The sequence below is a fragment of the Penicillium cataractarum genome, assembly GCF_028827025.1.
Source record: "Penicillium cataractarum strain IBT 29864 chromosome Unknown utg000005l, whole genome shotgun sequence".
Taxonomy (NCBI): Eukaryota; Fungi; Ascomycota; class Eurotiomycetes; order Eurotiales; family Aspergillaceae; genus Penicillium; species Penicillium cataractarum.
In genome coordinates this window covers 160,155-185,251 of record NW_026622741.1, presented here as the reverse complement: position 1 = coordinate 185,251, position 25,097 = coordinate 160,155, and the positions used below count along the sequence as shown (strand labels likewise).

The 25,097-nt window shown below is 50.4% G+C and overlaps 8 protein-coding genes across 8 annotated transcripts; 6 read left to right on the top strand and 2 right to left on the bottom strand.

The window, feature by feature from the left end:
* Positions 1–234: 234 nt before the first annotated feature.
* On the top strand, positions 235–1,950 carry N7496_005838 (serine/threonine-protein kinase RIO1; the record flags this gene model as incomplete). Its single annotated transcript, XM_056698767.1, has 1 exon — positions 235–1,950. One exon carries the CDS (start codon positions 235–237, stop codon positions 1,948–1,950), a length of 1,716 nt encoding a protein of 571 aa, XP_056554180.1.
* A 693-nt stretch (positions 1,951–2,643) lies between these two features.
* On the bottom strand, positions 2,644–4,293 carry N7496_005837 (autophagy-related protein 17; the record flags this gene model as incomplete). The annotated part of the gene is made up of 1 exon (XM_056698766.1): positions 2,644–4,293. One exon carries the CDS (start codon positions 4,291–4,293, stop codon positions 2,644–2,646), a length of 1,650 nt encoding a protein of 549 aa, XP_056554179.1.
* A 2,302-nt stretch (positions 4,294–6,595) lies between these two features.
* N7496_005836 (uncharacterized protein) lies at positions 6,596–7,159 on the top strand (the record flags this gene model as incomplete). Its single annotated transcript, XM_056698765.1, has 2 exons — positions 6,596–6,680; positions 6,735–7,159. 2 exons carry the CDS (start codon positions 6,596–6,598, stop codon positions 7,157–7,159), a joined length of 510 nt encoding a protein of 169 aa, XP_056554178.1.
* Positions 7,160–7,565: 406 nt separating this feature from the next.
* N7496_005835 (putative C6 finger domain protein) lies at positions 7,566–9,329 on the top strand (the record flags this gene model as incomplete). The annotated part of the gene is made up of 1 exon (XM_056698764.1): positions 7,566–9,329. The coding sequence occupies one exon, from the start codon at positions 7,566–7,568 to the stop codon at positions 9,327–9,329; it is 1,764 nt and encodes a 587-aa protein (XP_056554177.1).
* Positions 9,330–9,612: 283 nt separating this feature from the next.
* On the top strand, positions 9,613–14,606 carry N7496_005834 (putative ubiquitin-specific protease UBP12; the record flags this gene model as incomplete). Its single annotated transcript, XM_056698763.1, has 5 exons — positions 9,613–9,626; positions 10,031–11,769; positions 11,841–13,162; positions 13,221–13,884; positions 13,945–14,606. 5 exons carry the CDS (start codon positions 9,613–9,615, stop codon positions 14,604–14,606), a joined length of 4,401 nt encoding a protein of 1,466 aa, XP_056554176.1.
* A 761-nt stretch (positions 14,607–15,367) lies between these two features.
* On the top strand, positions 15,368–16,741 carry N7496_005833 (uncharacterized protein; the record flags this gene model as incomplete). Its single annotated transcript, XM_056698762.1, has 1 exon — positions 15,368–16,741. One exon carries the CDS (start codon positions 15,368–15,370, stop codon positions 16,739–16,741), a length of 1,374 nt encoding a protein of 457 aa, XP_056554175.1.
* Positions 16,742–18,319: 1,578 nt separating this feature from the next.
* Positions 18,320–19,123, bottom strand: N7496_005832 (sulfotransferase family protein; the record flags this gene model as incomplete). Its single annotated transcript, XM_056698761.1, has 1 exon — positions 18,320–19,123. One exon carries the CDS (start codon positions 19,121–19,123, stop codon positions 18,320–18,322), a length of 804 nt encoding a protein of 267 aa, XP_056554174.1.
* Positions 19,124–23,065: 3,942 nt separating this feature from the next.
* N7496_005831 (uncharacterized protein) lies at positions 23,066–24,970 on the top strand (the record flags this gene model as incomplete). Its single annotated transcript, XM_056698760.1, has 1 exon — positions 23,066–24,970. One exon carries the CDS (start codon positions 23,066–23,068, stop codon positions 24,968–24,970), a length of 1,905 nt encoding a protein of 634 aa, XP_056554173.1.
* Between the last annotated feature and the right edge of the window lie 127 nt (positions 24,971–25,097).

Sequence of the window (25,097 nt, the reverse complement as noted above, 5' to 3'; positions counted from 1 at the left end):
TCAGGTCCTCAGATCACTGCCGTCTTCTCGTCGAGAGGTAAATCGCCGTGGGATTGGAGCACGCTTTGTCGCGATGGGCAAGGAGGACTACGCGAGGAGCGAAATCAGCGCGTCTCGTTGGGCGCGGGGTTCTGCCAGGCGGTGAAGCGGGCATCCACAGAAAAAAGTAATTGCGGGCATCACTTTTTACTTTTTTTAGATCTGGAAAAAAAAATTGACTCCTGAACACAGATCATGAGTTCCTCTCAGTCGCCCGCAGAGGCCCCAGGCCCTGCTGATGGCATCCAACCATCCCATACCTACGTACCAAACCTGGGATACGTGCAACCCGAAGGCGCAAATTCAGCCGTGGCGGGGCAAGAACCCACCGACCTGGAAGAGGGGGAGGAAGAGGACGACGAATACTACGACGACATTTTCGAGGAGGAAGAATTGGACCAGGAAGACTTCCAATCCTCCGACCCTGCCGATCTTACCAAGGCCTATAACCGCCAGCGAAAGTTGAACGACCTCGCCGCCGATCCCAACGCACCGAGATGGACCTATCCCAAGACGAACACACAGAAGCCCACAGTCAACACATACGCCTCCGTCGACGATCAAGTCAAGTCCCTTACTCGACATGCTGCCAAGATCAAGCTCGATGACCAGCAGTCTGGTTTGTCTGGTGGTGGTGGTGGACGTGGTGGAGATCGCGCGGACCGTGCTACATCGGAACAGGTGCTGGACCCCCGCACTCGAATGATTCTGTTGCAAATGATCAATCGCGGACTCGTGTCAGAGATTCACGGTTGTTTGTCGACTGGTAAGGAGGCCAACGTCTACCATGCCATGTCGTTCCCCGATGAGGACCAAGAGGCTGCCCCGCAGCACCGTGCGATCAAGGTCTACAAGACCAGCATTTTGGTCTTCAAGGATCGTGACAAGTATGTGACTGGTGAATTCCGATTCCGTCAAGGATACAACAAGAGCAACAACCGCGCCATGGTGAAGCTGTGGGCCGAGAAGGAGATGCGTAACTTGCGGAGAATTTATGCCGCTGGTATTCCTTGCCCCGAGCCCATCTACCTGCGTCTGCACGTTCTTGTCATGGGCTTCATCGGCAGCTCGAAGGGTCTAGCCGCCCCCCGTCTGAAGGATGTTGAGTTTGACATCCCCGAGCCCGAGACCCGTTGGCGGTCCCTGTACATGGAGTTGCTGGGTTGCATGCGTGTCATGTACCAGACGTGCCGTCTTGTCCACGCTGATTTGAGCGAGTACAACATTCTGTACCACAAGCAACGTCTATACATCATTGATGTTAGTCAAAGTGTTGAGCATGATCACCCTCGCAGCTTGGAGTTCCTTCGTATGGATATCAAGAACGTGAGCGATTTCTTCCGTCGCAAGGGTGTCGACACCTTGCCCGAGCGCACTATTTTCCAGTTCATCCTTTCCCCCGAGGGCCCTACCGACATCACTCAAGGTAACGAGGAGATGTTTGAAGCGATTGAGAAGCTCTTCGCCGCCCGTGCGGAAGGTGGTGATCAGGAGGCTGAGGAGGTCGACACTGCCGTGTTCCGTCAACAATACATCCCCCAGACCCTCGATCAAGTGTACGACGTCGAGCGTGATGCCGAGAAGATCCGTGATGGTGGCGGTGCCGACCTGGTTTACGGAGATCTGCTAGCCACTGGCAAGGCCAAGCCCACCGAGGCCGAGGCCAATGAAGAATCCGATGCCAGTGGTGGAGTCTCCGTCTCTGGTTCTGATTCCGAGGAGGACGAAGAAGGCGCAGAGCACGACCCCTTCGCAAAGAAGCCTCCTCGTGGCAAGCGTTTCGAGGACAAGGATTGTAAGCGCGAGCACAAGGCCAAGGTCAAGGAAGAGAAGCGTGAGCAGCGTGCGAACAAGATGCCGAAACACCTTAAGAAACGCCTGGTCTCTACTTCTTCCCGCAAGAAGAAATAGGCGTTTTCTTTGGAACTTTTCGATCGCTTTTCTATTCGCATGCATACATGATTATGGGCTCTACGCCTTCTTCCCTTCGCCTCTTCACCAATGGAGATTTCTGCCATGATTTGACGATAAAATGCATATATGGGGCTGGAGCATTTGGACATAGATACCTGGGTATAAAATAGGATTCAACTGCAAAATACAAGTTACTCTTAACATGTAACTACTTGAAAAAAAAGGGAAAAATTTTATTTGTCAATAAAATATGGCCGGAACTGTAATTACCCATCAGAGCTCTCTTTGTGAATCATGCCTATCCATCGTCACAACCTGATGGCGCCAGCTCGTCTTGTGGCAGTGCTTACATCCGTCACATAAGCGCTGGAGTATGCATCAGTCCACAGAGAGCCGGCATGTCCATGGGAAGATCTTGAATGGGGAGTCAGACCGATTGGCTTTCATCATTCGGGTCGTTGATCAAATGTATCGAAAATAAAAGAAAATAAAACGCCACGCTATCCTGGAAGACATAAGCTGAATTCGCGTAAAGGGTAAATAAAAGGACAGAAAAAAAAATGGTTAGATAAGAATTGAACAGGCGAATGTGTCACCAGGATAAGAAAGAATCCACAAACTATAGAGTGATACTATCAGCAAAGAAGTAAATATGTGAATTACATTCGTCGGGTTTGGGGATGTATGTCTTCAAGCAAAGGCCCGAGTTCGCGCCTTTAAACGAGCGTATGCTTGATCAACGGCGTCCTTCGGCAGGCTGGGGATAATTTCACCCTCTGCAGTATCATCAGTAGCATCGCGGCTCGTACTCTCAGCAGCCGCTTGGGCTTCATTATACTGCTCGACGTCTCGTGCTTCCTCGAGAACGCCTTCCAGCTGACCACCAGCAATGCGATGGAACTGGACCTGCATGGGTGCACGGCCAATACCCGGCCAGATATCCGAAGGAAGGAAATCGCCCTGTTCAACGCGGAACGCTTCTCGGGCAGTAACGTCCTCATCGTAGAGATGATTCAGTTTATTCCTTGTGTCACGAAGGACTTTCTCCACACGAGAGCGGATCTGGCTTCGACGGTTCACTTCAAGTATCAGGCTGTCATAGGCATTCAGGAACCCTTCATAGAGGGAGTGCAAGTCAGAGAGCTCCCCTAGACCGGCATTGATGCGCTCGTTTTCTTCGTTCCAGACACCGGTGAAGTTGTGTGCCTGGGAGATGTACCGAGGAAGGCGAGTCGAAGCCAATGTTGACAAGTGCTGGTGAACCTCAAGCGTCGCATTAGAGATTGCAATGAGAGCGTCTCGCTGCGCATGAACCTGCTCATGGACGGTCTCCATTTCGTTAATGCGATCTTGGATCTCCATGACAACGTCCTCGGCTTCGAGGGCATCCTTCACAAGCACGTTGACCATTTCCAAATATTCCGAGTCGCTTAACGGGTCCAGCGGAGCATTCAGGTTCGCGTTGATCTCTTCGCCGATATGCGGAATCCCATCGTGATTGGCCTGGACCTCGGCTGGCATGTCTCCTGTGATGGATCTGGCAGCCGCGCCGCCGCCTTCGGTGTGCTTCACCGCAGTCACACAAAGGTCAAAGTGGCGGACGAGGGATTCGAGGAGACCAGCCATCTCCTGGGCATGCCCTTCCAATGACTGGAGCATGCTGGGCATAGTGGACAGGGCGAGCAGATCAGAGTCCGATGTCGATGACGAGGATGAAGATGCAGAGGCTCGAGAAGACGCCAATCTAGTCGCGGATCGATAATGGCGAAGCGCCTGCTTGATGGATTGAAGCTCGTCGTCAAACTCACGATTCGAGGTATCGAGATCTGCCCGTGCAGCATTTGTCCTGTCGATAGAGCTCTTCATGGCGGCATGTAGCTCCTCGACGCCACGCTCATCGACAAAGTCATGCAGAGACTTGGGGTCTTCATCTTTAGGTCGGAATGAAGCGTGGACGATGGTATTCCGCAGAAGATCCAAGGTACTCCGAAGGCGCGCATCTGCAGCATCAAGACTTTTCAAAGCATCTGAGAAGTCCTGTCGCCCACGATGCGAGATATGCTCCACCTCCGACCGGACATCGTAGAGCAGCCGAAGCTGATTGTTCAAGCCTCGACGCAGGAAGCCTGTTCTGGATGACACGACGACGCTTTCTTCGAGGGCTGACCGCGCGGCGGTGACAATTTCGTTGGCCCGCCAAACGTGGTTGATGGAAGAAAGGGACCGTTTGGCGGCCACGAGATGCGAGATGAGAGTATCCAGTTGAGGCATGGTCTTGTGTTCGGAAAATCCACCACCGCGGGTATTATTCGAAGCTAATGAGGATCGTGAGGATTCCATGGTGACGACAGTTGTAGTTTTCAAAGGTTGAGCAGACTGTGGAAGTATAGTGTAGTGCCCTTGGGTGACAGGATAGGTATGTTGCTAGCTTCGATCAAGTTGTATCGCTGGATAAATGGGTGATAAGTATTTGGAGAAATTGATAATATTCCTGCAGAATGATGAGCATCAAGTTAGTGTGGATCAAAGACTTTGAGGAAAAGTGGGCGAAGATGTGAAGCGTCCCCAGATCGATCCTCATTAGCTCAGGAGCTCCCCAAGGGCTCTGAACAAAGACCAGATGCCGATGCCGGCAAATACGGAAAAGAATCGACTCTGGCTTCGGCATATACGACAGATCAACTCACCATAAGTGTTAGGCAGTACTAGCTAGGGGTTTTCCTAGAAAAGCCAAGCTCTATTGAGCTGATAGCTGTTGTGCACGAGTACTTCCGTTCCGCGGTTGAGTCATCCACATCACCACGATAAAACAAGCAATATGGATGGATCCTGTACCCGACAGTGCCTGAGAGAAGTGAACTGGAGCTGTATGTTGACCGTGGGAGACCAGCTCACACCTCGGTAGGGACAGATTCGAGCATAACAGGAGCTGATTGCAGCCGTTGAGGTGAGGTGAGGAGCCGCGAGATAACGCTATCACGTGGAGTAACCCAATCAGCGTGTCTTGGCATCAGCGGGTCACTCACCGCTGTCGACAGATTCCGATTGGATAGAAGTATAGCGATCACCACTTTGGACGGTCCTGCTCATTATCGGAAGTTGTCCATATAAGGTAAACAGCCAATATAGATATTGATCATAGCTAATTTCCATGGGCTCCTGGTGCGCGGGTTTCGTGGAAACTTCCGAATTCCATAACCAGCTTAGTAACCTACGAGCATCAGCACTTGGGCCAGGCTAGAACAGGACGGTTGAATTGTATCCGGAAATCTAAATTGGGATATGGAAGTCACTGGCACATCGATACCCCTCCAATTATTTTTCGCATTTTATAGGATCCTATCATTGTAGAATTGGGTAAATGTAGTATTTAGAAACGGAACGGCTCTCGTAGTAATTTGAAACAACCGTGATTCGCTCGTTATAAGTGGAATATGGATGGCGGGCTATCTAAAAATGAAAGTGAATTTTAGTCCACTAATCCAGGCACTAAAAGCTTTGGAATAAGCTGCACAAGTTCTACATGAGCCTCATCCTGGATAGTCCTAACACTGAGGGCTTAGTGGACATCCAAATACGAGATGTATGGATTACAGTACCAGGAAATTCTATGTACCAATTGTCCCAATTTCCCTAGGATGGAGAACTGCGTTCTCTGACTCCGCTACTTGTCCCAGATGCTGCTATGCAAAGTTATTATCTGAGCTAGGGCACATGAAGGATATGATCGCCACCCGTTTGGTCCTCTTGACAGTGACGAAGGTCTTGACCTCCCCGACTTTAGCATAAAGCTGTAGATCTAGATCAGCCAAAAGTTATACTTATGAGCCCAGATACTCGCCGCTCAAGTTCAAGGTGCTCCAAGATCCGAGAAGGTGGTGATAATTCACGATCAAATTATCAATCCGTATAATCAACATTAGACACAATGGCATTCCCTGTAACCCTGCAAGCTTATACATTTTCAATATGATAGTGAAGAGGATCCGGGCACGGGCGTGCGTGCTACAAGTGTTATATGGATTTCTTTGAATAAAGGCTATCGACTAAGACAATGGAACTCATAATGTTCTGATCCATCTTCCAACTACTACGTCCACTAAGCTTAGAGAAAGGGTTGATTGGGCGTTATTGTATTCTTATTGTATTGTCACCAAGGTCTTTATTGCGAGCGATGCTGCCGTTTTTTCTCAATCAGTTCTGAATCTTCTATACCTCATCTTCCACCCATATCTCTATTGAAATAGCCACAACATACCTTTTGGGCAATATCTTGCCCTAAATAGACTAGTCGTGAACGATACGTTCCCTCTACGGGAAGAGCCTCACCTCATAAGTACCATTTTGGGATGCGGCGGCTTTCTGGCCCATCCCATGGTCCACCTCCAACTTCGATTCCTTAGATGGTAAATGACTAGACCTGATTTGTATGATTCTGAATGAACTGGTATGAAACTGGATCGAGATAATCCAGAGAGGCATGGGAATTAGTCTTGGCGTTGATTCAAATACCGTCCCAAATCCCAGCTACCTCTGCTTTCACCTGTTTCTTCCATCTACCCTACCCAACTTTCCAAACACTCTTCTTCTTCCAGACCCCCTGAAAAATCTTTACAAGTCAAACCAACAAGCGTCAAATCAAATGGCGCTCCCTATTTATACTCCCGCCAAGCCTGACCGCGCCTACTTCCGTGGGGTCTACGACGAGGTCTACGGACCTCACCCTAGTAAGCTTTGCTCTGACTCTCATCATTTTGAAGAAAGTCAACTAACATATATAGATTTCAACTTTGGGACACTCGTCCCATCCGACCCTGGAGATGACCTCTCCAGCAAGACCCAGGTGCCGGTGAACAAGTCCCGGCCTCGAAAATGCTGGGACGCCGTGTGGGCCAAGCCCAAGCACTGGTGGTCCACCCGCAGCGAGTCACAGCGGGCTTCCTGGCTATACGCGCTCGCAGTCTTTCTCGGCTTCTGCTTGGTGGCTATCCTGATCGCCACCGTCTATGTTGGCGTCTCATTTGGAGCTACAGGCCGGTGGTCGTTCTCCGACCCCTTTCAAAGCTCGGACATTGTGAAGCGACAACGACAAGAAGTGAGAAATCTTGTCGTTAGCGGATCTGCCTGGCCAACGGAAACGAATGTTGGCCTTTTATCGACACCAGCAGCGAGCCCCAGCATCGTTGCCGTGTCTTTCACCGCATGAGCGGCGGTCGGACGAGTGGATGGGTTGTTTGAATTTGGTTGAATCGGTGTCTTTCAGTTTCACGTCACTTCGGGTTTTTTATGGTTTTTGATTGTGTGTTATCATGGGTTTTATAGATTGATTCCGTGGATTTAAGGGTTATTTAAGCGGGTTAGAGGAGTTGGAGCTTGCTAATTATCATGTCGTCTCCTTCTCATGTATTTAGTCGTTTGATATTGGAAATACACAAACATTTCTTGGTCAACACAAGTGCCATTTTCCATCTCCCTCTATGTTGCTTCCTTTAACAAGCGCCCTTCCAACCTCGACGTCTCTCGCACACTTCTCTCACTCCATCCAAAACACTCAATCACCGACATTTGTTTCTCCTCCTTCACCACCTTCACCACCTCCACCACTCAGCATCATGGCATACTCTCCTGATAGGCTGGAGAAGGCCCGACGGCTCTTTCCAGGCCACACCCAAGCAGCCTTTGAGTGCGAAGACACCTATCACTTGAGAAGCCGAAACAAGAGTACCACGTCTGTCATGTCCTCCTGGATTGACAATGACAAGGATGACGACTACACCCCCGAGCGAAGCTCTCGTTCGAAACGTCAAATTCGCTCTGACAGAGAGGCTCGCTCGCGTGCTAGACCAGCCAAACGAGCCAGAAGTCACTCCCCTACCCCTACATCCTCACTTGATGCAGATAACGAAGCAGATGCACCGTGTTCCTCTTCTCCCGTCACTCCGGAAGACACTCCTGGCCAGTCAAAGTGGGAGACCTTCTGGCAACCTCAGATTGAGCGAGATCCTGAGAAGGCCTACTTCTTTCGAGCACGAAAGGATGCTGCGGATTCTCCGGGCAGTCCAGATATCGGCCACGACAACCAGTCGGGCCTCCCCGAAGAAAACAATCCTGCGGCAAGAGGATGTCTGGCTTGCCAAGAGCTGGACCTGGAGTGTTCGCTCGTTGATGATCCATCTCACTATCCTTGTGAAAACTGTCGTGATGACGAGTGTGACTGCATTCCTGATCCACCACCTATCTGGAAACGCCCGTGTGAACCATGCAAGAGCAGACGTCGTTTACGCTGCTCGTATCTCTCCGGGGACTATGATCACAGCCAGCCTTGCTGGGAATGCCTTCAGCATGGCTTCCAGTGTGTAGCTGGTCCAGCCAGATGCCAGCCCACTGGTGAGCACCTCATGGTGAGCACGGAGACAGAGACAACGGATGAATATCACGATGATGGGACCCCGGAAGAGTCCAGCAGTGGCCCAGAGCAAAATTCCAAGCCAAAGTCGATGTTACATGAGTCCGGCGGTATCCTTCCAGCTACAACTGCAAGAATCAATCACTTCACTACCAGGGTGAGCCTGTCGTCAACACAGGGCCCATCGATTCAGGGTCCTCATACACCCGCTGCCTCTGGGCTACCTCAATGCCTTATTCCCACCTTTGATAACCTATCCTCGAATCCATATGGGACTTCCTACCGAATTCGGACATACTATCCACACCCTCTCACCATCCTGAGTCCGAACAGCCAGCTATCGTGCCATTGGTGCTCCAATTTCGCATATGGAATCGTCGGACTCGGTCCTCGAAACACGGATATTCTGGACTTCGAGACAGGCCGGCTGATCGAGCTTAGCGACGGACACCAAGGGGAAGGGAAAGAACCAAGTCGTATGTGCTGGGACTGTGCCCGGGAAAGACTGCAGATCATGCAATGCTGTCACGATTTCATCTCTCCTCTGTTGAACCACATGAACCCCCATCTTCCCTACAATCCCACAGGGGCATATTATCATCTTGCTCAGGCTCGTGCAGCCCTGCAGGAACCATCGTCTCGATGCTACGGCCAATCATTCCCACACGCTCCTCAGCCATGGTGCAGTCTTTGCCAGGAGCCTGCTTTCTGGTCTTGTGACAGTGATCAGACTGCCCAAGTTAGCTCCCAAGGACCCTTCCAGGATGTGACCACTATTCACATTGGATGCGGGCTGTTCCTCTGCCATTACTGTGCTCACCATGTGAACCAGTTCCGAGGTGATCTTGATCGAGTTGTGGCATGGGGCAAGCAGGACCCTAAGAACAAGACGGAGTTCCGTGCTGATGTGGATTACATTCTCAAGGGCTCAAAAGGGAATTATCTGCGCCGCCAGATCTACAAGAGCTAGATTCATGCAAGACTTCTCTTGACTAGGGAGGCCCAGGTCGAGATCGATATCCATTCGGTTATCAAGCATATCATCTATTCCTTTCAGACAGCTAATCAATACCAATGAATTTTTTTACTAGTACAAATTGTAGTCTGTAAATTTCCGAGTATGCTACAGAAAAATCTCCATCTCTGAATGTGAGCCCGATTGGGAAATTCTGAAGCTCTGCCTTGCGCAAACAAATCCAAGCTGGAGGCAGCGATCCAATAGCCACCTAATTCACAAAACTTGAGAAGATTCAATGATTGACAGCCTGTAACAAGGCAGCTCACCTTTGGAGTACCTAGCGCTGCCTACTGATTCCACGGTTAGCCAGCAGCCTTCTGCCTACCTTTTCTGGGCCAGCATAGGGGTCCCCGTTAGATATAAATATCTCCCTTACATTCCTACCTCGACCCTGTTCTCTCCTCTCCACCCTCACGATCTACACTCACTTCTCGCAAAGTCCTACTCATCTCTTACCTTCACCAATTCTAATCTTTTGCAGCCGGCCTGCAGCTTTTCTCTTCACCTCTTCACTCTTTCGTGATACGCCGGCGTATCACTGATAGGGTTCGTTCCCGGAGCGGAAAAAAAATCTCCAAGCGGCTCCGATTTTCTGCCAGCACAATTTTAATTTGCTGCCGATAATTTCTTTGGCCCCGACTTCTTCTCTTCAGTGCAAAGAAGAAGGCTGCGGGGAAGAAACAAATTTGTCATTCTTTCCAACCTTTTCTTTCACTCCTTCCCCCAGTTTTCCCCCGAGCTGCCACGCGACGTGCGCAGCTCACCGTCACGACGTCTCCCACAAAGCGTCGCAAAGTTTCCCCCGAGCCAGGTCGCAGCAGCCCAGGAGAGGCACGACGTCACGGCCGCTCCGAACCTCCGCAGGTGCCTCCATTGCCACCGAGAAGCTCCTCCTCGGCCTCAAACTCACGGAGCAAAAGCTACTCCCCGTCGCCTCCTCGCTACGTGCCCGCTCACCTCCAGTCCCACGTCCCAGGGACCCGATCTCAGCCCGGTGTCCGCTCGCCCACCCCCGCGACTGCGACCGCCGGACTGTCCCTCTCCAGTGAACATTCCGACATGCCCTCCGATCATCAAGCCGGCACCCCGCCGACAAATGGTGATGGTCGTTCTCCTTCCCCGGGTGAGAAGCGCCCGGCTTCTGAGATCACCGACCCCGAGCCCGAGGGAGGTGTGAGCACAACGGTTGATGTCCCGGCCACTGATTCCATCGATGACCAAATCGCCAAGGTGGTTGAGCTTACAAACCAACCTTTGAAGGACGGACAAAAGGGGTATGTGATTTCCTCGCGATGGGTGAAGACGCTTTATGCGCGAAGCACCTCGTACGCCGACAAAGCAGACAAGGAATCAATGGACAACGAGCTGGGCCCTGTGGATAACAGCGACATCGTGCTCGACACCGATCCGGCAAACAGCAACTTCAAGTACGAGAATGGAGAGTCCTATGTTCCTCTACGCCCGAACGTGCAACTCGGTGAGGATTACGAGATTGTGCCTCAAGAGGCCTGGGACTTGATCATGAAAGAGTATGGAGTCGCCAGCCAGTCGCCCACCATCGTTCGTTTTGCGCACAACACTAGCTTGGATGGTTCCGACAACATCATGTACGAGCTCAGCCCGCCAATCTTCACGATCTTCAAGCTGGCCAACCCCGCTGCGGGGACCACACCCCAGTCTCTGAAAGAGAAGACCCTCCCTCCCGCGAAGATGCTAGCTGGTCGTCAGAGCGGTGTCCAGGCCTGGCTGAAGCGGGCCAAGGAGCTCGCTGGGATTAACATGTCGACCAAGGTGCGAGTGTGGAAGATCATCGGCCAACTCCCCAGCCTCAATCCTTCGACCGCTACGACTCCCGCCGTGTCCCGCGCCGTTTCGCCCGCTCCCCCCTCCGCTCTCATCTCGGCCTCGAGCAGAAACCTCCTGGTGGATCTGAACACCTTCCTTGACCTGAATGAGGGTACTCAACGGGAGCTCCTGGAGACGTTCAAGGACCAGACCAACAATGACAACTACAATGGCAAAATGTCACTGAGCATTGCGGGTCTCATGGGATCCGATGTCTTTGTTCTGGAGGAGCAGGTTGGAACTAAGAGTGGAGAGTGGGTGTCCGCAGTCTCGGCAGAGAAGCTCAAGCGCCTCGGCATCCCCATCAACAAGCCCAAGAAGGAGATTACCTCCGTTGCTTCTACTGCCCTCGCTGCGCCTGCTGCCTCGAAAAGCCAGGCCAACAGCGGTCGGACCAGCCCTGTACAAGATGAATTCCCGTTCGCCAACAAACCCCACGGCCATAGGATGGGCCTGACGGGTCTTTCGAACTTGGGTAACACTTGCTACCAGAATGCGGCCACTCAGTGTGTTCGGGCTGTGGAAGAGTTGACATACTACTTCCTTGGTATGTGCCTTGATTATTTGTGAATCTTGGTATCTCATTGCTTCGTTGGTACTAACTTTTTGGTTATGCAGCAAACCGCCACAAGAAGGACCTCAATCCCTCTAACCCCCTCGGATACTCTGGACAACTCGCCAAGGCGTATGCTGGACTGATCCAAGGCATCTATCGCGACCCCCCACCCTCGTCTTTCAATCCCCACAAGTTCCGAAACCAAATTGGCCGGAACAACCCTACCATGGCTGGCTGGGATCAGCAAGACAGTCAAGAGTTCCTGATGTTCCTTCTCGATGGTCTCTCCGAAGACCTGAACCGCATCCTGAAGAAGCCTTACATTGAGAAGCCCGACTCGACCGACGAGATGGTCCACGACCGCAAGGCTCTCGAAGACTTTGCTGTTCGATCCTGGGACATCTACAAAGCGCGCAACGACTCCGTCATCACTGACCTGTTTGCCGGCATGTACAAGTCGACCCTGGTTTGCCCTACCTGCGACAAAGTCAGCATCATCTTCGATCCCTTCAGCAGCTTGACTTTGCCCATTCCGCAGCAGAAGGTTGTGTACCGGAACGTCGTCTTTCAAGGACTTCAGGAGCCCCCCAAGAGCTTCGTTGTCGAGGTGGACAAGACGAGCACCTTCGGTGCTTGGAAGGAGACTGTGGCGACTAAGATGGGTCTCAAGCCGGATCAACTTATCGGAGCAGATGTCTCTTCTGGCCACTTCTGGGATGTTTACACTCGCCAAAAGATGCCTTTTGAGGAATTGAACATGAAGGAAAAAGACGTCATGACGTTCATTCAATTGGATGCCCCTGCAAACGATCGCATCCTTGTACCGGTGTTCAGCAGATGCGAGACCAAGTACCGGAACCAGAGAGGCCAACCCAAGCTTGAAACATTTGGTCAGCCTACCATCCTCTCTTTCACCCGCGAGGAAGCTAGAGACATGGCCGCCATCTATCGCAAGATCATTCGTCATGTCGCTACCATGACTACGCGCGATATCTTAGGCGAGGCTGAATCGAAGATTAAGGAGAAGACTGACGCCGATGAGGCGGGACAGGCTCTCGAAGATTCCGACACTGTGGTCATGAATGAAGAGGATGCCCAATCAGCAGACTTTCGAATCAAAACTGGCTCGGTTGAGGGCGATGACAGCATCGTTGATATCTCTATGAACGATGCTTCCCGAACCCCCAGTGCAGCTTCACCCCAAGGAATGGATACCAGCGATGATATTCCTGCCCATCCTCTGGCTGACATTATCCCTCCTGGCCTGCTCAGTCTGTTCAGTGTCCGGGTCATGAACGGCTTCGACAAGATCCCCCGAGGTCGCCAGATCCACGGCTACAACAACTTCGAGACCCTTCTGTCTCGTCTTCCAACTCCGAAGAAGGTGATTATCGATGTATCTTGATCAATGACTGAGATTACATTTGCTAACTATAACATAGGTTTCAAAGAAATCTTCCAACGGATCGGATGACGGAAGCAACGAGGATTCCAGCGTGTCAGACGAGTCTGACCATGAGAGTACCGAGATGACCTCTGCGACACCACTGCTGAAGCAGTCCGAAGCGATTCTGCTGGACTGGAACGAGGATGCCAGAGATGCTCTCTTCGGCAAGGATGGACCCGGGGACAACCTGCGTGGCGCTGCCACCTGCGACCAGATTCCCTTCGTCAAAGACCAGGGGCTCATCGACCGTCGGGCCCAGCGTGACGCGCAGGCAAGTCAAGGCGTCACGCTTGACCAGTGCCTGGACGAGTTCAGCCGCGAGGAGACGCTGTCGCAGGATGACGCGTGGTACTGCCCACGCTGCAAGGAGCACCGCCAAGCTCGCAAGAAGTTCGAGCTGTGGTCGACCCCGGACATCCTGGTCATTCACCTGAAACGGTTTATGACCCACTCTCGGTTCTCTCGTGGTAAGCTCAGCACGAACGTCAACTTCCCGGTCGAGAATCTCGACCTGTCAAGTTGGGTTTCGGGTCCCGCGGGGGACAAGTCTCTGGTCTACGACCTGATCGGCGTGGACAACCACTCGGGCAGCATGGCGGGCGGCCATTACACCGCCTATGCCAAAAACTTCGTCACTGACGACTGGGGCAACTTCAACGGTATGTTGTTGTCATCTCTCTCTTTCGTGTTTGATCTGATTCACTAACACCTCACTTTAGATTCGTCGGCGACTACGCTTAGGGATTTGAGTAGGATGCAATCTCCCCAAGCGTACCTGCTGTTCTACCGCCGCCGCTCCGACCAGCCTCTGGGTGGTCCCGTTCTTCAGAACATCGTCAACAAGTTCAAGAACGGCGAGAAGGATAGCACGGCGGAGAACTCGCGGGCTGGGTCACCGTCGGGGGAAGGCAAGCGTCTCGGCGGCTCATTCCACAATGGGTCGTCGAGCGTCTCAGCCGGAGTCGGAGTAGCTCGCCGAGTGGGCGGTGGTGGTTCGGGGGCCGCGACTCCGGAGACGAAGTCGAGTGATGATGAGGATGAGGAGGAGTCGCACAACCCCCTTGACGATATGTTCTCTGCGCCGTCGTGGTCGTTTGACCAGGCTGGACCGTCCATTGGTCTTGGCGAGATGACTTCCATTCGTCCCGCCTCCCCGGATGAAGACAATGATCTTTTCGGGGACAATGACAGCAATGTGGCGGTCGATGAGAACTCGGACGTTGAGGATCGTCTCCATGGCCTTGACAACTCACGGCCGGTCTCAGAGCACGATGCTTCCTTCGAGGATGTCCCGCCCCTGCTGGACGATGGTTCGGATGAGGAGTTGCCCGTTGTGGAGCTGCGCGTGGATCCTGACGAGAAGATGAACTCGGACGTCTGATCCGATGCATAGCACTCTGGGTTTCGTCTATGTTCTGTTGCTGATGCAGCCTTCATACATCGGTTTCGTTTTTTTTTTTTTTTTCGTTTTCATAGTTGTTCTGTTGAGGAGGATACATGCATACATTTCTTGTTCCCCTCTTTGTTCATGATGGTGCACGGCGTTCTGCATGGGAAATACAAAAAGTGGTGGCCTCTTATTCTGTTCTAATGATCATGTTTCCTGCAGTTATGATCATGAAGCTTTTTCTTTTCCTTTTGTGGTGGGGGTGAGCTGGTCGTCGAGTTTTTCCTTTCTGCTGTCTTCCCTTCTGTGGATTGAGAATTCCTGGATAGACAGGCGTGATAGCATGATCTGGGTTTCTGAATCTCTGGATTTCCTGCTTCGTTTTTTTCTTCTCCTACATTATCTGCATTATTACTGGCCACGCAGAGATATCTGCATTTGCATACGGGGGGATTATCAGGACTTACATAGAATGGCTAGAGCTCCACAGCCTAGAAACAACGCAGTTCTTTCCTCTCGAATAGTTTGCTCGATGTATTTCGTTTCGTCCGTAGTATCGTATTGGTATTTACAAATTTCTCGTGTTTTGTTTGCCTGATGGCTCGTCAAGTTAGGAAAGTGCAACCCCTCGAAATGCCCGCATCCCGCCTGTATCTGGCCACCTTCCTAGTTAGGAAACTACACTGCTTCATGTGCGATGATCCAGATCACGTGGAACGATCCCTTGTACTTACCCTCGCGAGTCCCTTTCCACCATGATTCTTCGTTCGAAAACCAAAGTTCTTCGCCAGCAACAGGAGCAGCGGACTGCTCCTGACTCTGCAAATGCTCAGTCAGTCCAGCAAGATTCTCCTACGATGGATGAAGACATCACTCCTGCGACCAAAAATGATAAGACCAGCCGTTACAACTCCAAGCCGGGACACATGGTAAACCGGTCTGATGTTCCGTTTACCATTTCTATGGGTCCCGTTCAACCCATCACTGCTACTGCTCGCGCTGCAAACATCACTCCGGGGCGTCGTACTTCTCGCATCTCTGCAGATTTGTCGATCGCAAGACAGGATGATAGACAGCATTTCAACTTCGACTTCCCCTCCCCTTCAAAGCCCTCCAACGAAAACGATGACCCAAGTCAATCCGAGCTGACTCCTCGCCGCCGTTCCATACGTATCGCCCAGGCCTTGCAAGATAATGATGGCCGCACCGTGGGTAATCGGAAAAAAGATGGTTCGCCTACTGTGCGGGTCTTCAACGATGCGGAATATGCCCCTCAGCTGGATCTCACCCCCCGTCATCGTTCCCAGCGTGTCACGCATGCTTTGCAAGACAACAATGGCCGCGCAGCCGCAGAGCCCCTGCCAAAGGATTCCGAGTCTGTTGCAGCTGATGTCAACTTGGAAACTCCCAGAAGTCGCTCTGCTAGACGCACACAACAGAATTCCAACAACGGCATTTCTACCGCGGTGCGGGATGGCTACAAAGCTCCAGCGTCTGTTCCAACTGATGTCAATTTGCAACTTCAGGAACCTCGTCCCACTCGTGTCCAACTTCCCTCCTGGGCGAATGCTGAAGAAGATGACATTCGTCCTATTCGACGCAGCCAGGCTCGTCTGCCTTCGACCATGGCACAGGATGAGAATTCGGATCCATTGCTTGCTCCGATGATGGGGTTCCTCATGAACCGGCCACGCATGTATTCTGACAAAGGCACCGTCCAACCAGCTTCAGGTGTCCCGGCCGACCCGAATCTGCCAGCCCAGTCTCAATCCCAATTCGAGCGAAGGGATTTCCATCCGGTCACTCCTGCCGAAGAAGTGACCAACGAACCGGATGTCAACTTGCGTGCCAGCAGCAATGCTGGTAACCTCTTCGGACTTGGATACGGCTATGGCTATTATTTCCCACCGGCAGAAGACGAGAGCTTCTTTGATGCTGAGTTCGCCGCCTATGAGTATGCCCATGCCAGGGATATGGAGGATTCGGAGACTGGAAATGTCAACCCGATCCTCCCTCGGGACAATGAACTCCCCGTCGAGACTGCCGCCGATGTCGGAAATCGGAAGAAGGAGGAGAGTATGGACGACTTTATTGCGTCCATCGTCGACCTGAACAAGTTTGAGGGCTGAGTGTGGGGTTGTGAGTGTGTCACCTCTTGTCAGTGTCTGTCACACGCGAGGCTTCTGTAGTTGTTAGGGTGGAGTCGAACAGAGCGGGTCCGCTCATCCACAACTCTATTTTGACGACTTTGTACCTGTACAATTACGAAATATCATGAAACACAGTCTTCACTCCAAATTTGAATTTGAGTAGATTCAAACAGAACAAGCAATAGCTACTTGCCGTCACAAAAGGTGAGGTGTGGTATTGCAAGCAGACTTGGCTATTTTTTGGCTTGCGGGTTTCACGGCTACTAACTTTGGGAAAATGTAAGGATGTTTTTGCCTCCGCCATCTCACATTTCGGGATAAAAGTCGGTCCCTAGTCCCAGTAGACAAGCTTTAGGTGATGATATCCTTTGAACACAGCTCAGTTACTACTTACAGTGCAGTTAGACTGTACTAACAGGATATTGAGTTTCGATTCAGATCACACCAGAACGATCGGTAATGGTAACTTTTGGGCGCAAAATGGCTTCACTGCCTATAACGCCACTTTAACTGTGCTTTCTACCTGACAAAATGCTGAGAATTGCACTAATAGATTATCGGGCTTCAGCCAATTGTTGGGATAAAAAAAGGAAAACACTTGATGTGGGCATTCCCATTTGGTGGAGTAAAGCCCTTGTACACGACTACCCTGAAGTAGTATTTGATAAAAGTCTGGATTGGCGATTTGTCAGGGGTAAAGATTTTACTCTAACCTCCGCTTTTCACACAGGCCTTTCTAGTATGTCCTCTCTGGGACTGGACTGGCATTATTTAGAGTCTCCTTGGCTCTGATCGATCTTCCCATCTGATTTATAAAGAGGTTTTCTTCACGTTCTAATGTTTATTCAACATTGGTTTAAATCAAAGAGCTTACTCTTCCTAGATAATGCTGCTCAAGCCAGTCGACGAATTAGTAGCTTGGCCGGGCTCTCCAATGCGTAAGCTAGTGACCAGGCTGCCCAGCTTTCCACTCTACAGATCCCTCGTCCGCTTGGGTATGGGACGAAAGATTGGCCCTCCTGGAATGCAAGACAAACAGAGGGTAGATTTTCCACTGCCAAATGTCCCAACCGGTTCTTTCATTCTCGTTCCCCGATTGAGGAGTGGGCCCAAGTCCGGGCGTACGCGATTGACCAGTACTCGGGACGCCTAAATGCATGCCCAAGTCTCCATTACACCGCTGGTAGTGGATTGGACCGCCACACCGGCTATTCTGGAAATCCAAACTTCAGCTTTTGTTGAATAAGAGCCTGTTGCCTCCACTAGAATTAGGGTTCTGCGCGTTTGCCAATACTCCAGCCCACCCCCGAAGTTCCGGCGCATAAATTTATTTCTCGGTCTACGTTTCAAGACTGAGCCCGGGCTTCAGGACTAGACGGTGAACTCGCCCTAGATAACCTTGAAATCTCAATGAGGGTAGAGTTATTCAGAGAATTAAATAGGAGCCTTGGTAGATATACGTCTAGATCGAAGGGAATAATTCGTCTAGTCTTAAGACTAAAATCACATTCGTATCATTATCTTCCAGTGAACATTATCCAAACTTTTACAATATTACTAAAATAACTGTCTTTTGACCAAAAACTTCGCCGCGCCATATATCGCACCACCTAGGACCAACCAAGAGATCAACCCCCGAGTATACAGAATCCGCACGATCATTCGAACCTCAGACGCATCATTACGATGAGGGAATGGCTCATCCTCCGGTGCCTCCTTGCCAAGAACCGCACACAATGGCTCCCATCCGTCACGAGGCTCGAATTCGACGACCTCCCGACCGCGCTTAGCTGCCTCGGCATGAACCCAGGCATTATGAGCATCATAATGCTTTGCCGTCATAAGCTCATCATCCGTTAATCCCAGGGTGTCTTTAGAGCGTTGTGAGAACAGATCCCAGAGCTTGTGGATATTGCGGTCCGTCTTCCACAAGAAGCAGACTGCGTAATAAATGGGGCTGCCAGCGTATCCAAGCACTTTGATCGACTGTTCCCACTTAACGCCACCACCGGGCCGCTTGTTCAGCACGATCTTGGCGTCGGGATACATGTCCATGAGGTCATCTGGAAACAAGGAGCCGGGGAAGTCGGTTGACGCTTTGAAGCCGTCGAATAGCTTGTGCAGTAGCTTGTGTCGCCGAGCCGTGTCGACTTCTTGCACTGCGGCGATAAGGATGTCGGAGCGGTCAGCGTGCGGTGCTATATGGGCAAAGTGCATGCAAGGAGCGAGGCCAATGTATTGGGACTCTAAAGCTGCTTGAATTGAGCTTGTTGCACAGCGTGGGAGGCCGGCCCCAATGACTTGCATCATAGGGACTGCATTGGCCTGGTCAATGACAAGATCGTCATTCAGGAAACGCATTGTGTCTGGTTTGTCGGAAGGAAATGTAGTCAGTAGATGACCAGGGATTTCAGAATTGAGTGTCTCATTTAAATAATATAGGACTACAGGGCCTGAGAGCGTTTTGACCCTTTTATTTGCCCATAATCATTTGCGGCTGAAGTCTTACAAGCGTTTGAGCTAACTCGATATAGATCAGCCGGAAGGGGGTTAGTGCGAAAGACGCCTACATTCGAACCTAAAATCCCTGGTAACTAAAAATAAGGGTTCAGCTCGCTTGCTAGATTTGGCTGGAAAGGTCTAAATGGAAAGCAGCTCGGAGTCAAGCGTGCTTATCTATTTGGCTATCTTAAGGGTCGGTCCTGAAGAACTCGAAAGGAATTTGGCACATAGGCTTAAGCTGCAACCGACTCAGTCGAATTGGCTCCGATTAACAAGTAGATAGAGTGACATACAGATGGTCCATGGTCACGTGATGCGAGAACAGGTCCTTTCCTTCAACTCCCACCCCCAAAATTACCTGAGATACCAAATGTTCCTCATACACAAAAGCCTTCTTTCACTGTTTTCCGCTTTGTGCCAGCATCAAAGACGCTGTCAAGGTCTAATGGCGTCCCCCATTCTCAATGCCCCTCCAGAGGTTCTGCACATGGTTTTTGCATCCCTATCGAGCAGCGATCTTTGAGCGGTATGTCTTACGCATAGGTACTTATGGTCTCTTGCGGAGTCATTACTCTACGCTCAAATTCAATGGATATGGACAAGCTTTCAGAATCCCCCGATCGCTCAGTTTTTGCGCAGCATTGTGCATAGGCCTGGGCTCGCTAGTTTAGTCAATGTTGTGGTCCTCAGTGGGAATAGTTCCGATCGCGGTCTATATGACTATAGATAGAAGAGTCTTAAACTCATAGTCACTAAAGTTATCTTAGATGGGTTGGTGAAATGCATCGAAATGATTAATATTCTATATGCTAAACAATAGATCTAAGAACTACGCGCCGGAATAATAGACGCGTTTATTATACTTACTAGTGTTATAGCTCCCTAGTCTAAGATATCTATATATAGGTAAGAATTTCGCCCGAGAGAGCCGCCTAATAGGCACGATACTCTGCTCAGCCCTCTATAAGGAATCCTAAGATAGCTATCTCCTATCTTTTATATATCTCTAAGATGTGTCGGTTATATATCCCGGCCTCGGCCTATATATTCGCGATTATATAAACGTTAAGAATACGGTAGACGCCCTACCTCTCTTCTATATTGTCGGACTCTAGGCGGTGACCATAAAGTCGTGGTTATACACACAAGACGATAGTGTGCATAAGGATTGGTAAATACTCAACGTAGTGTCTGAATACACGGTTATGAGTCTATCGGTCGTGCGCACTTCTAAGGAAGAAGAAGAAGAAGTACCATAGTTGTGGAAGAGTACCACCGATCAAGAAGAGAGATCACAAAGGATGATAAACTTGATTCAATTTAGTTAGGAAACATAACAGTATTTATATCTTAGAAACACGGCAAAAGATCACATAAGAAAGGATAGAGTATTAGAGTGTTAGATAGTCTCCTGCCTAGATAGGCAATTCAATGCGAGTATGCAATTTAATACAAGATCGTTAAGGATCAATTCGACAGATCTTATAGAGAAGAAGATCTAGATGTAGAGAGGGGTTATATGAGTAGGTCCTTCGTCATGTGACCCCACAACATCCATATGTTGACATATATACTATCCGTTAAATATATAAGGATTTTGGTCGATAACCCGGGTACTTTTATATAGCCTAGGAATCGTCTACTAAATCCATCGAAACTTATATTACTCAATTTAACGATACTTCGCGAAGGGAATCTCGGTTATGTGTTATTAGCTACCCGAGGGCTTCAGAAACTTTAATGGGATTAGTACTACCGCCTAGATCTTCAAGATCAGTCCGTCACGGATATTATCGATCTAGACCAAATCGCCTCGGATTCATCTCACGTCTAAGAGACTTTAACGGATTTGACTATTACGGTAGGATCGGACGTCTCCGGAGCGGACCTCGAACGTCCGACACTCGCTTTCCGGGGGTCTTTTAAAACCTTTAGCGGACTCGATATGCTAAAAAAACTAGAAGTTCCGATTCTATTCCTGCTTAGATTTTCTCTATTAGCGCGAAATATGCTTTGCCTACAGGAAGCACTTCTAAAGTCCATCCAATGGCTGACGGTGACTGACGATCTGAATTTCCAATAAGAATAGGAGTAGGAGTGGGAAACCGAACACCTATTAGGAACTGTTCGGTCATGGCTACAAGACTAGTAGAAGTGCACGCCTCACCTCCAAGGGTTTTGTTTATTATCTAAGGGGACGAAAGTGCGGGATTAGGACCCCGCAATGATATAGGGGCTCAAGGATTTAGGTTTACAGTCAGGAATTCGGGCCCTAATAACTGAAGAAGAGCGAACTAGGATTTCAGCTGAAATGTAGTTATAGATCTAGCTGTGATACCAGTATTCCTGCCACGAAAGACTCCGTGGGCTACGTTTAATTATCGAATTATCTTTACTCGCTAGTCTAATCCTAGCCAACGAACACTCTAGGTTGATCCGCGCATAACTGAATCTGCTCTTGAATGGCCGGGCCTCCTGCAACGTTTACCAGCGTGTAGGGCTCCATCGGCATGGTGGTGCTTAAGACCCTAAGCCCACGGTGGCTAGTGAAAAGATCGCATTTTCAAAGGGCCTAAACAGCATTTCTTTTCAAATATTACTCGTGTTGAGAGCTAGAAATACAGGAAATAGGCTCAACAAAAGGAAGCCATCATGGTTTGAAGGCAAGAAAGAGAAGAGCAAAGCTACTGCTATCTACACATGAGTCCTGTATCTATTGACTGGGCGGATGTATCCATCTCGACGACTAATTTAGCGCGCTTTGTGGGTCAGCTGCGCCGCGGGAAAAATGTATGTAATACCCCCAAGCCAGTCGCCGCTGGTATGGCTAAATAATTTGCAATGTCAATGTGATAACCGCACTCTATTGGTGCATCGATAGATGCCGACGGAGGCCAAGGCCCCGCAGCGTTATTCTGCAGCCTGGGCGCTCAGCTAAATTGGAGCGGAATACTACCTGTGTGATGAGGTATGAGCAGTTTATATTGAGTTATTGTATAGATTTATTGTGAGGCTGTAGATGTCGTTAGTCGTACTTAATCTAGTCGGGGACCCACCCCTTTCTATTTGACATTCACATGCAGAAATTCCTCCACACAGAGACAGGAACCCTAGGGAAACTCGAGGATGGTGTCATAGTCAACCTGGAGAGTCCCTGCATCCCCCGCTATCTGCCCGCAACATCCGCTCTCGCACGGTTCGCTTCTATGGCGGACCATTGTGGGGGATGGCTCCATCTGCTGAGGAGCAGTCCTAGTAGTAACTAACTGTCTGGAATCGTTCATTTGCCGTCTCCAGAATGTCACTGTTCATTGAGTAGCTTTTCCTCTTGATCTTTAGATCGTTGTGGTAGACTTCTTACTACTCTCCACTCACCAACCGCGACTGTAACCAGGTCCCGAGACCTGACGAAACTTGGCTGCCAGTCGTGCTCCCAGTCTATAGTTGGACAAACATACCTACTTTCCAGGCCACAAATCACTCAGATAGCCGATCTTCGGCTGTGTTTAATGTTGCATCAATAACCGTCGCGGGGAAAGCAAGCAAGTTGATTGCCGAAGTAGGATGCAATTGGTATAGATGGCGTCCCCCGGACCCCCGCAAAAGACCCTGAACCGCTCCTCCCTGGGTCTTGGCGCCTTGGCGATATCAAAGCATGGCCTGTGGATGCATCTATTGACCAGTCGGTTTGTGATGCGAACAGATGTCAATTGCCGATTGCCCATTCAGAAAGCTATAAATACGCTCAGTTAAAACAAGATGTGATGGCCAGATGAATGAACAAATAGTGTTCTAGCAGCCATGAAGTTCTTCACAGGATTGTCTCTGCTCGCCCTTGTTTCTCCATCCCTATGTGTTCCTGCCGTCCAGCTTCGTCCGCGGAATGGCCTGTCATCAACCGAACAACCCTTGATTAAGCTCAAGCCACAATGGACTGAGACTCGCGAGCTTGTCAACCTAGATGGTCTGTGGAAATTCTCACTTGCATCCGGCCCCAACGACACAGCTCAGCCGTGGACTGCACCACTGCCCAAGGGCCTTGAATGTCCAGTCCCCGCCTCATATAACGATATCTTTGTTGATCCTGAGATTCACAATCATGTTGGGTGGGTATATTACCAGCGTGATGTGATTGTTCCCAAGGGCTGGTCTCAGGAGCAATATCTGTTGCGAGCTGAGTCTGCTACGCATCATGGTCGGATTTATGTCAACGACCGCCTCGTCGCCGAGCATATTGGTGGCTACACACCCTTTGAAGCAGACATCACGAACCTTGTTGCCCCTGGAGAGAGGTTCCGCTTGACAATTGCCGTCAACAATGAGCTCACCCATGAGACCATCCCGCCGGGGAAGATCACGATTGGGGAAGCTACCGGCAGGAGAATCCAGACTTACCAGCACGACTTCTACAACTACGCCGGTCTTGCCCGGTCTATTTGGCTTTACTCCGTGCCTCGCCAACACATCCAGGACATCACCATTGTGACGGATGTTCAAGGGAACAATGGCCTGATTCACTACGACGTCAAAGTATCCAACAACACCGGTGGACAGATCAAGATCACTGTTCTTGACGAGGACGGTGTCGCCGTTTCACATGCAACCGGCGCCAATGGAACCGTCAAGATCAAGTCCGTTAAGCTGTGGCAACCGGGTGCAGCCTATCTCTACCAGTTCCAAGCCAGCATTGTCGACTCCAAAGACAAGATCATCGACACCTACAGCGTGGCTACGGGCGTGCGCACCGTCAAAGTAAGCGGGAAGAAATTCCTCATCAATGACAAACCCTTCTACTTCACCGGGTTTGGAAAACATGAAGACACCGCGGTACGTGGCAAAGGCCACGACCAAGCATACATGGTCCACGATTTCGACCTGATGAATTGGATTGGAGCAAACTCATTCCGGACATCACACTACCCCTACGCCGAAGAAGTCATGGAGTTTGCTGACCGGAATGGCATCGTCGTTATCGATGAGACACCCGCTGTGGGTCTGAACCTTGGTCTGTCGATTTCCGGGAGTACAACTGTTCGCACCTGGTCCGAGGAAAACATCAATAATAACACCCGGCAGGCGCACAAGCAAGCCCTCCGGGAACTCGTGGCTCGCGACAAGAACCATGCCAGTGTTGTTATGTGGTCAATCGCCAACGAGCCTGCTTCTCACGAAAATGGGGCGCGCGAATACTTCGAGCCACTCACCAAGTTAGCTCGTGAGCTGGACTCCACGCGTCCAATCACATTTGCAAACGTGGGAGGCGCAACCTCGCAGCTCGACAAGATTGCCGACCTCTTCGATGTCACCTGCATCAACCGGTACTTCGGTTGGTACTCGCAGACCGGCGATCTCGCCGAAGCAGAGGCAGCTTTGGAAAAGGAGCTGCGCGGCTGGCAGGATAAGTTTGACAGGCCAATTATCATGACTGAGTATGGCGCAGATACCCTGGCGGGTCTGCACTCCGTCCTTGGTCTGCCTTGGAGCGAGGAGTTCCAGACTCAAATGCTGGACATGTACCACCGGGTGTTTGATCGGTTTGAGGCAATGGCTGGCGAGCATGTCTGGAATTTTGCCGACTTCCAGACTAGCCTGGGTATCTACCGGGTAGATGGTAACAAGAAGGGTGTCTTCACTCGTGACCGAAAGCCGAAGGCAGCTGCACACAGTCTGAGGGAGCGATGGACTAACCTGCATAAGAGTGGCTGAAGCTATAACATTAGTAGGGGTGCATCTATAGTATCTATGACTAGGTAGATACAATTCTCAGCATTATGTCATTCTTTCTTTACCCACACTACCCAGATTATGTAGAAGGATTAATAAGAGGTCAGTA